Genomic DNA, 14,310 nt, shown 5'->3' with positions numbered 1-14,310 from the left:
ACCAAAAAATATTAAAATTTGTTTGCAATTTTTTTTAAAACAAATGTGCACAATTTCATTGGAATTTAACGTTAACAATCCTGTATCGTTTAAAGGAGTACAGAAATGAGAAAAAAAAGTTCGCACCACACAGTAACATTAGTTGAGAACCAACCGGTGTTCTTGTTTGCCGTCGTCGGTCGGACATTGCCGCGCGCCCCTCACATGCCGATGAAATTGTCGAGCAGTAAAAGCACGCCGATGTCAACAAACTTTGTGTATGGCGTCGCATCCCCGAGACTCGAGGCATGACGGCCTAACGGCGTGACGGGGTGCTTGAACCCGCACAGCACGGGGGACGGCAGGACGGGGCAGGACGGGGCCGCCATCTGGCCGATTTATCCGATTTATCGTGGAGGCGGCGACACTCGGCGACACTCGGCGACCATCCGCGGCACTTACTTGCGCCGCTTCGCCGCTCCCGCACCGCCAAGTGATCGTGATCCTGGCGGCTCCCTGACCTCGCCTCAACCCTTGCCTCCGTCGCCCGGGGCGCCCAGCCACCCCGCCACGCCCCCACCCGGAGCTGCAGCCTGGCTGGGGCTGGCTGGGGCTGGCCGTCCCCGCACAACGGCGCGCGGGCAGGGCTCGGGGATCAGGGCGGCCAGGGCGGTGACAGCGTGGAGGGGGAGGAGGATGACAGCACACCGTAATGCCCTCTGCAAAGTGGCAACCAAACAAGCCGCGTAAAGTCGCCCAAAGCCCCGCCCCACTCTACCCCTCGCCCCTGGCGCGCCCCTTCGCAGCCCCGCTAGCCCTGCAAAGGGGCTCCGAGCGCTCCGAGTCGGTCAGGAAAAATCAATATGTAGCGGCGGGGGTGCCTCAGGGCCCAGTCCCGAGGCCCTAGCCCCTAGCGGGCAGCAGGCCCTGAGCAGGCCCCAGGCCCTAGCAGGCAGCAGACCCCAGGCCCAGCAAGCACCAGGCCCAACCAGGCCCCAGCGAGCCCCAGCCAGCCCCGCCAGGCCCCAGGCCGCAGGGTGGGGTGGGTACGTGGTCACTGTCACCATGGCACCGCCGTGACGTCACACCGCAGCGCTGCCAACCCCGCGGCGCGGCCACCGGTGCGGCGCCGGTCGCGCCACTACCGGCTCGCTCCGCCCGCGCGCCCTCACGCTCCACCCGCTCCTCCCGCTCCACCCGCTCCACCGGCACGCCGCGCGGGTGTATTTTAAATCCCCGACACAGAAAGGGCGCGGGTGCGCGGCGGAGAAAATGACCTGTAATCCGCGCGCCACTCACACACACTAACACAGCTCTCTCCCCTACCGTCGTGGGCGTCCGGCTCCGGCTGCGAGCTTACCAGAGCGGAAGAGCCCTGCCCGGCCCTGCCCGGCCCTGCACGTCCTTGCCGCACCCTCGCGGGGAAGGGCCACGCAGCCTTCCGCCCCGCGCCCCGCTAATGCGTTACAAATAAAGTCCCGGCGCGGGCATTGCGGGCATGCGCGCCGCGGCGGCGTGGCTTTGGGCGGCGTGGCAGGCTGTGTGCTGTGTTCACCTCGTGTGGGTAGAGTCCCACACAACTCCTAGAACTGTTCCAGGAATCTAGGATGGGCTGCCACTAGGCGGCTGCAAAGGCTGCACGCACGGTGGGCGGTGACCCGGTTCGCTGTCAGGCCCGTGTGGGCGCCTCGCCTCGCCTCCCACCATGACACGCAGACTCCATAGAAAGTCTTTGCCGCTCCATTCCCGTCCACCCCCCACCCCTGGGACCGCTCAGCTTCCCCGCCGTGCCGAAGCGTCTGCCCAGCGAAATGAAACGGACCGGTGAGCGGCGTTCCTCCCCCGGCCCGCCCCCGACCCGCCCCCGGCCCGCCCGCCACCAACCCACCCCCCGGAAGGATTGTCGTTTTTCATCCTCCGCACCTCGCAGCGCTCGCAGCGCGCAGCGTGACACGTTGAGTCTAAGAGCACTCTGCTGACGGCCGTGTGGGCGTGTGGGCGTGCGGATGGCGAGCTTTTCTCTTTCCTCGGTCACTGAATCAAAGAGACAGGGCAGCGAGTTGTTCTCCTGGTGTGTTATTATTGAAAAATGATTTGTTCGCCGTGATAAAGGGGCCGGGGGAGGTCCAACGCGCACGGCCGTGGGCGGCGCGGTGGCTCAGTCGTGCGTGGCCGTGTGGCCGTGTGGCCGTGCGCTGCGCAGCGCTGCGCGGACCATGAATGGATGCATCGCCCACGCGGTGCACGGGGCGGCTCCACAGGGGGGGGCCGCAGCCTGCAGCGCCATGGCAGCACCCTGCGCACCCTGCACTGCAGCCCTGTTGGCCTCTCGCCGGGCACGAGGGCTTTTTGGCGGGCCACTGTTGGCAGCGCCGCCACTGGCCGCCACCGCCTTGTCCGCGGAGACGGTGCGTCCCTCTGTCTGTCTCGCTCGCACGCGCGCGCCACCCACATGCGCCCTCTCACTCGCACCGCCGGGCGCCACCCCTTCGCCCTACGCCCGTTCATGCCGCGCCAAGCGGTGACGTCACGCGGCACGGGGCGGTGGCGGGGCGAGGGCGGGGCGGGGCGCTCGGCTCGTCACGGCTCGGAGCCGCGGTGGGGTTGCGGGGGCTCAGTGGCGCTGGGGCTGCGGCACGATGCTGGTGGCGCGCCGTCCGGCGAGCTCTAGCCCTGCGAGCCTTGCGACGTCGAGCACAGCATATCGACGGTCTGCCTAGGGATCGCCGCGCCGCCGCTAGGCCGCCAGCAGGCCGAGCAGTGTGGGTACGCGACGGGTACGGGCCGCGCAGCGAAGTGACGGCCACGCTTGTGACGAGTGACCTGACAGTGCCGTTAGGACCCACCGCCTGCAACCGCCGCCGCAGCGCCCCAGGCTGCACCGTTCCACCGCACCACCGCCGCCACACGCCGCCACGCCCCGCTGGGCAACGCGGTCGACACGCTGCAGATGTTGTCGTAGTCCCCGGGAGTCTTGACGCGGACAGGCCTGACAGGCGCCCCGCACCCTGACGGGCCCTGACGCACCGGGACGCACCGCGACGCACCGCACCCCGACGGCTGCATGCCCCGGCCACCGACCACGGTGAGTCCCAGTCGCCATCCCGAATGGCCGAATCCGAGCGGAGAGCCCCAGCCAGCAGGGCAGCAGCAGGGCAGCAGCAGGCCCCTCGCTGCAGGCTCATTCCGGACGGCGCTTCCGTCGTGCTGTCTCCCTCGCACTCATGGGCCGTTGCGTGGGGGTGCGAGGGAGACAGCGCGACGCGGCGCGACGGAGTGATGGGCGGCGTCCCTGCCTGAAGCGCCGCCGGCGCCGCCATCGCGTCTCGCTGGCCTGCATCCCGCCTTTCAGTGGAGGCACCGCGCAACAGTGGACCCGCGCAAACGTCTGGCGGACGACGAGGACAGCATGTTGAACTTTTCGGTGTCGGAGCTAGCGCTTTGGGTGCTGCATATCTTGCAAGTGCATGTGTTTACATGTAGGCAAACGTTTGGCACCCATACAACTGCAGTCCTCCTTGCACAAAACGAGTGTGTGCTCATGGGGGAAGCCACAAACAAGATCCCAAGCAAGCAAAGCGGTGCCCAACTGGCTTAAAATCTTATGTCTGAACGACAAGGACCGTCATCATTCAGATATAGGATCAATGTGCTCGGGAGTAGCTCCTCGTTGCCGATGATTTTCCTCGTGAATTCGTGACCAGTCCAGTTGCCCCGAAATCCAAGCACTGCTTTACGCTCCCTGCAACATGCACGGCCGTGGCACTGCTTCGGGTTCGGTTAAGAATTAATTCTTCTTGCCCGCACCCTCGTCTCGGGATGGAGGTGGAGGTGCATGACCTCATGACCTGCCTGGCTCTGGTTCCTGGTATTTCCTGGTTCCGCCTCCCCGCCCACCAACTCCCCAACTTGGAGAGGATGGCAAGCATGCCTATTGAAGACCCCAGAAACTCGGGCCGCATAAAAACTTAAAAAATAAAAGCGAGTTCTACGCCAAGGCATGCTGCACCGATGCAGGCAGGCCTGGAATAAAAATGAGGACGTCGCCGTGGGCGCTTGAGTCGTCCAGTATTAACTGAAGTCGAGTCACGGACTTTATGGCTGTGAATATAAAGCCGCATTCATACTTCACATCACATGCCTCGTATGGTTATGCGCCTCAAGAGCCTCTCCGCATTTTGTGAAAGTTTTTTTTAAAAAATGAGGCATTGTCTTGACTCCCTGGTTAGCTCACTTCTTTTAAGTACAACCAAAACTTTGGTGCTGTTCTTTGTTTTGTAAAGGAAATTGTAAGCTGTCCATCTTTAGCAGGTACATGTATCTGAAAAATTCCTCAGAGACAAGGCGTGCAACACTATCGCTTGACGTTGTCCGTTGGCTAGTAGTGCGCACCCATACGAAAATACCAAGCACCCGTTCTAGTACGTGTACCGTACAACTAGCTAATGCAAGGAAGTTGAGAACTGCTGAGGCAGGACGCGCTACGATATTGCAGCTGAGCGTCCGCCGAAGCCCGAAGCGTGTTACTAGTTCCGTGGTGTCTTTGAGAACCTGTTGGATACACCCTCCTGGTTGGAACGGGGTGGCGGGTGAGGCACAGCGAGGCGAGGCAGCGAGGCTCTGGCACGAATTATTGCCGAGCTCCCATCAGGGCGCAGGTAATTAGTCAGCTAGTTAGTTAGTTAGTCTGTGACGGCCTACTTGGCCCGTTCGTATCACTTCGAACACGCGGACAACAGCCGGCCGGTAGGTCGGGCGGTCGCAGGATGTGGCGAAACAAGCGGACCCCTTTCGGATCCACACTCACAAACAAACGCACCCAGGACTCAGAGAGGCACTGGCCACTTTCAGATCACTTATCGTCTACTCGATATCATTTTGACAAGAGAAATGAGTTAATTTCCTTCCTCCTTTCAATTCAAAAGTCTAAATGCAGCGTTGGTAAATATATAACGGTTTAAAGCAGGGTAGTTTAAAAATGTAGCACTGCAGAGTTAAAAAACAAATAAGAATTGGGTGCATTCTACACACTAAATGCTAAATTTACACACTAAATTTACATGCTTAAGCACAATATGGAAATATTGTTCCTAATTTATGTACAAATTTGTACAGGTTCTCTAGCACGGAAACGGCCCGCAGGACAGTACTAACTAGCTACAAACCTGGCCCAGGAGAAACGTTTGAGTGCCCAGAAGCCCGAAAAGCGGTGGCCGTGATCAACCTGGGATAACGGCCTCCATATGGCCGGGCGTCCGGTGAGCAGCCGCGTTGGCGGAGCCGCATAGGACGAATTGCCGAAACTTAGGCGCAGAGATTGAGATAGTGAGATGAAACGCATGTGAGGCGGCGAAGGTGTACACGCCGGACTCGACCCAGCCGCACGGCAGCGGCGACGGCGGCGACGGCGACCCAGCGCTCGCTGCCTCGGCCGCACGGGCTGACTGTCTGTCCTTGTTCCTCCCATATGGCCTTGTGAGTGCGAGAAGATGCCGGCCAGCCACGGCGAGCCGGCCGGTTGACACGTTTGACAGCTGGGCGACGAGGCAGCGCGCCGCCGCCCAGCCAGCCTGGACCTGTGCGGCCCGAGTCTGGCCGCCTATCTTTCCCATTGCGGCCCGCTGCGGGCCGTGTGGCACCCGAGCTCCGGGCCGGAGCGGCCCGCGGGCCGCCCGTCTGAGACCCCTGAGATAGGCGGGCCAGACTCGGGCCGCACAGGTCCAGGCTGGCTGGGCGGCGGCGCGCTGCCTCGTCGCCCAGCTGTCAAACGTGTCAACCGGCCGGCTCGCCGTGGCTGGCCGGCATCTCTCTCGCACTCACAAGGCCATATGGGAGGAACAAGGACAGACAGTCAGCCCGTGCGGCCGAGGCAGCGTAGCGCTGGGTCGCCGCCGTCGCCGCTGCCGTGCGGCTGGGTCGAGTCCGGCGTGTCACACCTTCGCCGCCTCACTCATTTCATCTCCTATCTCTCTTCTTTGCCTTTCTCTCTCTCTCTATGCGGCCCGCAAGCCATGCTCACTCTGAGACCCCTGAATTTGTACATAAGTTCTGTATGCACAAAAACGGCCATAGCAATGGACAATAAAGTACATAAAACATTTAGTGTGTACTACAAAAACACTGAGTTCCCACCAACGCGAGAAACGTTTTTGAGTCCTGTCTCAAAGAAGTCCAGAAAAGAGAGGGTGGACCGTGAATCACACCTGCGGCGCGGATCGAAAACCCTGGCCGCCTCCAATCATTGGCCCGCCCGGCCGCTTCCGGTTCGGTCCGAGCCGCCGTTCCGGTTCCGGAGCCGTTAGGCCTACTCTGGATATTTTGCCGCAAACTTGTTAGGCGCGTGATTAGATTGTGGATGAGAACCGCATGCTGCAGAGCGACCTGCCACACGCCCCCCCCCCTCTCTCTCTCTCTTTCTCTCTCTTTCTCTCTCTCTTTTTGCGACAGACTGCTGTACCTGTCTCACCCACACCCCCTTCCCCCGGTGGTCCGCGTCGCGCTCCGCCCCTTTGTCGCTCTCCAGTTTCGGCTCGAATCAGACGATTGAGTCGGCGTGGCATTTTTAGAACGGAATCGAGTCCGACAAAACAAAAAAAAAAAATGCGGAAAGGACGGAGGGCCCTTCGGTGTGGCGAACCGCGCGCGAGTGATGGCCGGAGAGATCCAATCACACAGCTCATTGAAGAGTATGCGACATGCAGCCACACTCCAGGTGGAGTGAGCCATGCTGAGCATGGCATGCTCACTGTTCATTTTGTACAGTAGACCATACGATTCCCATTTCATATCGAGTTAGCGGCGTGGACGGAAGAAAACAGCATCAAAATTTTACGTCTTCGTGCCGCGGTGGGGGTGAAAATGTGGTTCGCGCTCTTCCTCGTCGCACTGCAATAGCGTGCGCTCGACGAGACGAAACTACTTGTGATTATAAAAGATTCTCACTTCGTCATACATTCAGCGCCTAAAGTAGTTCCAATGCTAGACCTGTCTAGGGATCGAACGGATCATAATAGCTTCTTTATCAGGTTCACTGTAAATAAATGATCGGCCGTCGCATGCAAGCAATCGAGTATGTGTGTCACGATCGTCTGCATATGGGGCCACGTTCCTTACGTCATCCAGTCTTCATCCATGTTTTAGCCGCTCTGACAGGGTTTTCAGTCCAGATTCATGACTTGAAGAAAATGTCATGGCGAGGTCGTTTTGTCGTTGACAAGACGCGAGTTAAGTTGAAATTTGGGCCGACGTAAAATCTATCTCACTTTCTAATGCCCTGGGGTGTCTGACGCGTGGATTAATCAGCACAATCAGATACGACTTGCTGGCAGGCAAGATTGGTAAGATGCCGCCCACTGCGTGCCCCGGAATCGATGCTGAGCCGTCCGGGGGTCGACGTTCCGTTGATCCACCCCGCCGGGCCCCGCCCCGACCTGCCCCGCCCCGTTTTGTTTTTAACCAAAGCCCCCACTCAATCTCGGCCACCGAGACGACTCCCCCTTCCTTGCTCCCACCGTGCTTGCTGAGGGTTTTTCCTTTGCTTCCGCCAACGCTGCCACATCCACTGCTGCGAAAAACTGGAAAAAGAAAAGAGTGATATCTATCCAAGACACTGGCATCCCAAAGGCGTCTTCTTTGATGGCAGCACACCGCAAAAAAACCTCTTTCTTTTGGTGTTTGACGAGCTGCCTTGGGTTTGAATCCCTCGCTATCCAGGGTGTGCTGTAGGACTTCACCGGGGCTCAAATTGCACCCCTTTTGGTGAGATTAGAGCGACCACCAAAGCAGCGGAACTGTCTTTACTGTGGATGCGCGTCGCAGCTCTGCCTGGGAAGACAGAGGATTTGTAACTACACGAGTGAAACGTATTTTTGCGGTGCGCTTTTCTGTGCGTTTTTGCTTGTGCAAACCGGAAGCAGTAGCGCGTTAAGTCAACGAAGAAACACACTAAAAAAAGTCTTTGAAAATAAAATACGAAGCTAGCCGGCGGCTGGAAAGGGAAAGGACCTGCTGCTGCCGCGAATTCCAGCGCAGTGTCGCTCCACCCCGCTTTCTCCGCGACATAGGCAACCCGCCAGGAAGTCCTGTCCACGCCCCGGCCCCTCCCCGCAGTGTCCTTGGCCCAGCAGCCTGGCTGGCGCTGGCTGGCTCTGGCTGGCGCTGGCTGGCTGGCTGGCGCGCTGGCTGGCGCGCTGGCTGGCCTGTCTGGCGCTGGCTGGCGCGCTGGCTGGCTCTGGCTGGCGCTGGCAGGCCAGAAGCACCAGGACGCAGCAGAGCCAGCTGGCAAGGCCACTGGTAGAAAAAAGGACAGAAAAAGTGCGAAACGTGTCTGGTCAACTTTACCTGGACCGTCCGCGCACCTAGCTTGCCAACTGCGGAGGTTCCGTACAAGTTTCCCGCACCAGTTTACGCGAGATCCCTATTTCGGGCCCCATTTTCCGTCCATTTTCCGTGGCAAAATGTAGAATTTTTATTACAATTTTTTGCAGTGTCGCTGGCAGCAGGTGCCGCACGCTGCGATCAGGACAGGGTTCACTGTGCGAAAAAACTACAGTAAATCCTGTATTGATTAGTACAGCTGACACTGTAGTTCAGATTACAGGATTTATTGTACTTTTTTTTTACAGAATCTACTGTACTTTTACTGGATTTACTGTGCAACGGAGTTGGAGTGCGGAAAATGCTGTACAAGGCACAGTATATCCTGTAGCCAGGTACAGTAATTCCTGTATTCTGATCTACAGTAGATCATGGCAAAAAATAACCAGAATTCATTGTGTTTTTTCGCACAGTGTTGGGGGTCATCTCTCCATCCTTGTCACGCTCGGCCAGTCTGGCCGGAGCAATGGCGGGACTGGGGAAGCGCCGCCGTCGGGTATTCCGGGCTGCGGCGGTGCACCGGAAGGAGGAGGGGGAAGGGGCGCTTTGTTTAATGGCAGTCGCGGTGAAATGAGACTGGACCCTGCACTGCGAGAAAAAGAGATGGTCGTGCCTACTGTGCCTGTTGTGACTACTGTATCCTGTATTCTGGGTACGGCTGAATCCTTCTTTCAGGGTACAGTGGACAGTCACTTCGAAATAAACAGCCACAACCTTCTTTTTTTTCTCGCAGTGCATCCCTCCCCCTTTTGCTTTTCCCTCGACCCTCGTCCTGACCTGTAGCCGACAGTGGAGGCGCACGGAATCGAGTCTCCGGACAGGGCTCGGACTTCTCATCGGGCACTGCGATGCTGCGTTGCCTGGACGGCCCCGCCTGCCAAAAGCAGAGTCTGCATCTCCATGGCAGGCAGGCAGGCGGGCAGGCAGGCAGGCAGGCGGGCAGGCAGGCAGGCGGGCAGGCAGGCAGGCGGGCAGCAGGCGGGCGGGCAGGCAGGCGGCAGGCAGGCAGGCGGGGGGCAGGCAGGCGGGCAGGCAGGCAGGCGGGCAGGCAGGCGGCGGCAGGCAGGCAGGCGGGCAGGCAGGCAGGCGGGCAGCAGGCGGGCGGGCCGAACGCCGTGCAGGTAGGCAACGCTGCGGCCGGGCGACAGCGCTGTGTTGCGGGCTGGCCTATGCTCCCGTTCACAGGCGCTCCCCGGGGCACGTCCACGCCAAGCCACCCAGCCAAGCCACACGGCCAAGCCGCGGCTGCCTGTAAGTCCGTGCACCGGTCTTTGAGGGGGTTTGCCGACTCTGTCTTTGTGTTGCTCGCCGGGAGGGGAGCAGGGGAGCGTAGGGCCGCGGGGTGTAGGAAGTTACCGCAGACCAAATTCCGGCTTGTGAGGGCCCGGGGGCGTTGGAAAGGGGGGGGGAATCATTCTGGGACGTGAAGCGACTCTGCCCTTGCCGGGATTTGCCTGATGCCTGCCACAAAGTGTCTCAAAATTGGGTGGAACTGGGAGAGAAAGCTGCAAATTTGTGTGGATCGTTACAACAGCAGTTGTTCAGCGTCGACTGGTTCCTTGTTTCGTACAGTCAACGAAAGCGACATGGGCAACCTGACGCAGGCACCCTGACGCAGGCTCCCTGACGCAGGCTCCCTGACGCAGGCACCCTGACGCAGGCACCCTGACGCAGGCACCCTGACGCAGGCACCCTGTCGCAGGCTCCCCGACGCACCAGGCTGCTTATCAGCCAAGCGCTGCGCGTCAGGAGGCAATGGGTGTACCCTCGTCAACGTATCAGTGAAAGCGTTTCCCAAATAAGAGCAACCGTAAGTCATAAGCCGGCCATATCACCTCGCTGCAGACGCCAGCCCGCCCGCCAGCCCCGTCCACAGTTCCACATCAGCAGCCGCCAAGGCAGCCGACCTGCTCTGCAAAGCTCTGCGAGGCTCTGCAAGGCGCTCTCGGCAGCCATGCGGCAGCCCACCCCGCTTATCGCGTGTTCCCACGGGCCACCCGGCGTACGGTATACACACACCGCGCGACACACAGCACGTGTTAAAATTCCAGATGACAGAATGAAATACCTTCTTTTTTTTCCTGTGATGGAAAGAGATTCCCATCTCGCGCGCGCCCCGAGGCGGGAAAAGTCCGGGGCGAGACCATCATCACATCGAAGCCGCTATATCGCCACCTGGCCCAATCCAATAGCAAGCCTCGGCCGAGCCATCGGCCCAGCCATCGGCCCAGCCATCGGCCCATCGGCTGCGGAATGCGCCCCAGCATCCCTTCCTTTTCATCCCCAAGACTCTTGTGCAGACAGTGATCTCCAAGCCCCACCCCCTTAACGCTTAGAAAAGCAGCTGCCATAGTTCCCTTGCACAGCCCCCCCCCCTTTCTCTCGCCCCCCCCCTCTCTCTCTCTCTCTCGCCCTCCCAGTCGCACTTGAGCAGCCGCGAGGCCGTGGTTCCCGCTAGCCAGCCCTGCCCCCTCCCCCTCCCTCCCAGCACGGCCCTATCGATCCCTATCCCAGTGAGGCAGTCACGGGGGGTGCATGGCGGGGCGGGGCGGGGTGAAGGGGGAAGTCCTGCGCGCCAAACGACGCACGGAGCGAAAAGTGTAAGGAGGGGAAGGGGGAAGGGGGATGAAGGCTGCAGCAGGCAATGTGCACCCGACGTCTCCCCGCGGCCGCGGCTAGGCTGCGGGGCTGCGCTCGTGATACGTTATCAGCCCGGGGCGCTGCAGAATGCAGGGTGCAGAGGGGCAGACAGCCGGAAAACAAAAGCAAAGAGACGAGCTGCGTCGAGCCGCGTCGCCGAAACCTTTGTCCGTCAGCAAAGACCCGTGGCTCCTGCTGCAGCTGCGTTCAAACACAGAGCAACCTCTTTTTCTTGGGAGGAGGGGGAGGGGAGGATCCCATTGCTTTGGATTACATCTGAGTAATGGGTACACTGGTAAAACTAAGGCGTAACACGGTGCCTTTCGTGGCCCGGGCACATACGCTCCTTTCATCCTATCTTAATGCACGGGGAATGTTGACTTGAAGCGTAGAACTACCGGCACGCTTCAGTTTCACAGTGTACACTGCAAAAGCGTGGCCCTGACGCGCCCCTCTTTCCGTTGCAGGTGGTGTGAGAGTCCACAGGGTCTGCATCCGCAGCCATGCCGGAGCAGAGTAATGACTACCGGGTCGTGGTGTTCGGCGCGGGCGGCGTGGGCAAGTCCTCGCTCGTCCTGCGCTTCGTCAAGGGCACCTTCCGGGAGTCCTACATACCCACCATCGAAGACACCTACCGGCAGGTCAGTGCGCAACGCCCGCAACGCCTCACAGTGGATTTGCCAGAACTCGCTACACGTGTTTTGAGCTCCAGAGTCGCGAAATGGGACTCGAATCGAACATGTGACCCCACCAATGGATAGCTCTCCGAACGAGGAATTCATTCGCGGGGTTACACGTTCGGTTCGAGTTCTGTTCAGCGACTCTGGAGCTCAAAGAGCATCCAGAGTTTTGTCCGCCTGCGCTCGATTCAGACATTCTGAAAAACGAACTCAGCAACGAGGTATGGATGTTAACCTGTTTCATTGTGTGCAGGTGATAAGCTGTAACAAGAACATTTGCACGCTGCAAATCACGGACACGACCGGCTCGCACCAGTTCCCCGCCATGCAGAGACTGTCCATCTCCAAGGGCCACGCCTTCATCCTAGTGTACTCGTGCACCTCCAAGCAGTCGCTGGAGGAGCTGAGACCCATCTGGGAGGTCATCAAGGAGATGAAGGTGCGTTGGCGACGACACTCGTTCAATCTGTGTACACGGCGAGAAAGCAGGGTCCTGGTTTCCCAGGCAAACCGGAAAATGATGAAGGCCATCCAGGGTGTGCCTGGGAAAGCCGGACACTGGTTCTGCAGTGTGCACACAAGTCGGGTGTGTTCCTCTCCACCAAGTGACGCGAACGTGATTGTTGGCAGGGCGCCGAGCTGCCCAACATCCCCGTCATGTTGGTGGGCAACAAGTGCGACGAGACGGAGAACCGGGAGGTGGCCGTGACGGAAGGCGAGGCCGAGTCCAAGGGCTGGGGCTGCAACTTCATGGAGACCTCAGCCAAGACCAACCACAACGTCAAGGAGCTGTTCCAGGAGCTTCTCAACATGGAGAAGAACCGGAACATCTCCCTGCAGTTCGACTCGAAGGGGAAGTCCCAGCTCAAAGGCACCAAGAAGATCCGGGAGAAGTGCTCGCTCATGTAGAGAACGCTAGGCAGGCGGGCACTCAAAGGCATTCCGAGTCAATTTTGTTTCACATCGAAATTAACACCAAATTCGTTATTATTACTCACAAAATAAGGTATGCTTCCGGAGTATAATGTCGAAACATGCTAGGCATGAATTTTGCTAGAGACATGTAGACTGCGTTTTATATTATTGTAAATGGCCACGATATGATGAAGACGTGTAGAAATGCCTAAAGGGTGCGTATGGATACGAATGGGAACGGATCGTCCACACATTCCGTAACGCAATTTCTTAACTCTGTCCGTTTCGCTCCCTATGGACTTTCAATGAGTGCGACAGAGACAGAAGGCTTTACGTAATGTGTGGCTACACCGCCAGGCTCTCGCCGCGCTCGTCCTTCGCTCACTTGCAAGTGCCGTCTGACGTTTTCATCGTATGGTTGTTGCATCTTTATCTAGAATGTTAAAAAATTAATCTCATCTACAGATATTTATCTTTAATACGCATTAATTATGAATTATGAATTAAGATTTACGCACGTAACGCATATAATTTTTTTAAACATTAGGTACTGGAATCATTGATACATTGTATTACTGTAAGTTGTATTTTGTTGTCTGTTTGTCGAGTACGAGTCTGGCCGGCGGGGGTTCTTGACACTCAAAACCGGGACGAGTAAGGGTGAGACAACGTCGGAAAAAGGCGATTAAGAAAGAAAATACTGGGAGACTGTTTCAAAGTCCAGGCTGTTTCTGCTGGCATAGCGCAGCATAACGCCCCACGGAATGGTGACGTTGTCCACTCTTCGGCGGCCTTGTTGAAAATTATTGGAACGAATCGAACGAACCAGAAATGATTTGATAGCCGCTGGAAGTGAGAAACCCGGAGACCATAAAAGTGTGAAAAAAAAACGCAAGCCAGGCCAGGTGTCTTTTGAAAACCAGTCCGAGCTGGTCTTGTTGTTCCTGAAGTGTTTTTGTTGTTTTTATAAAAATGTGTTCGTAGCCACTAAAATTTCAAACTTCTCTCTTCACCATATGTTTATAGTGTATGGGAAGCTCTTGTGGGGCTAACGGAAATCCGATCTCGTTGTCCATACATTCTCTTTGAGAGCGCTGCGCCTCGTGGCTGCTCCGCGCGATGGGGCCCCGGCTCTACGTTTGAACTCCAGCCGGTCCTGCTGTTGCAAGGACCGGCTGCGCATGCCTTCCTAGCGGCACTCGCGTTTACGTTGACGGTTCCTTGACCGGGGTTATTAATCTTATTAATTAATTTATTTATTTATTCGTGTTGATTATTTTAAACCGCAATTTGTATTACCTAGAATGTTCATTTTCGTATCTAATATGCTCAAGTTTGATTTCGTCAGAAATCGTCGGGTAAAATAATAACTTTCCAAGATAAAATGAAACGGTGTGTTTCTTCCCTCTCAATGTTCATTTAAGACACCACAGAAATCAGAGCGAGACCCGATATTTTTCCCTACAACACGCACAGGCATCAGCCCTTTCAAAAGTGGTACATATACAATGTTTGTCCTCATGTACTCTACAAAGTGAAGTGTGTACTCAGTATGCATCTACAGATGCATACTTACAAGTACACACCTACAGATGCATACCTAACTGAGTACACATCTACAGATGCATACTTGGCTGAGTATACATCTACAGATGCATACTTGACAGGTATGCATCTGTAGATGTGTACTCAGCCCAGTATGCATCTGTAGATGTGTACT

The 14,310-nt window shown here is 57.6% G+C and overlaps 1 protein-coding gene across 1 annotated transcript; it reads left to right on the top strand.

Moving 5' to 3' along the window:
• Nucleotides 1–2,608: 2,608 nt before the first annotated feature.
• LOC117654462 (GTP-binding protein Di-Ras2) lies at nt 2,609–14,214 on the top strand. The gene is made up of 4 exons (XM_034401106.1): nt 2,609–3,064; nt 11,463–11,636; nt 11,929–12,114; nt 12,306–14,214. The coding sequence occupies exons 2-4, from the start codon at nt 11,499–11,501 to the stop codon at nt 12,582–12,584; spliced, it is 603 nt and encodes a 200-aa protein (XP_034256997.1). The 5' UTR covers nt 2,609–3,064; nt 11,463–11,498; the 3' UTR covers nt 12,585–14,214.
• The last annotated feature ends 96 nt before the right edge of the window (nt 14,215–14,310 follow it).

The sequence above is a fragment of the Thrips palmi genome, unplaced genomic scaffold (genome assembly GCF_012932325.1).
Source record: "Thrips palmi isolate BJ-2018 unplaced genomic scaffold, TpBJ-2018v1 HiC_scaffold_10, whole genome shotgun sequence".
Lineage (NCBI taxonomy): Eukaryota > Metazoa > Arthropoda > Insecta > Thysanoptera > Thripidae > Thrips > Thrips palmi.
The sequence above is the reverse complement of the archived record's forward strand: the minus strand, read 5'-3'. Positions and strand labels throughout refer to the sequence as shown.

Excerpts from the sequence above, each read along its gene's own strand:
- LOC117654462 (XM_034401106.1), top strand. The coding sequence starts at position 11,499 with ATGCCGGAGCAGAGTAATGACTACCGGGTCGTGGTGTTCGGCGCGGGC. Across the intron at positions 11,637-11,928 it reads TCGAAGACACCTACCGGCAG|GTGATAAGCTGTAACAAGAA; the intron begins GTCAGTGCGCAA and ends CATTGTGTGCAG. Across the intron at positions 12,115-12,305 it reads AGGTCATCAAGGAGATGAAG|GGCGCCGAGCTGCCCAACAT; the intron begins GTGCGTTGGCGA and ends GATTGTTGGCAG.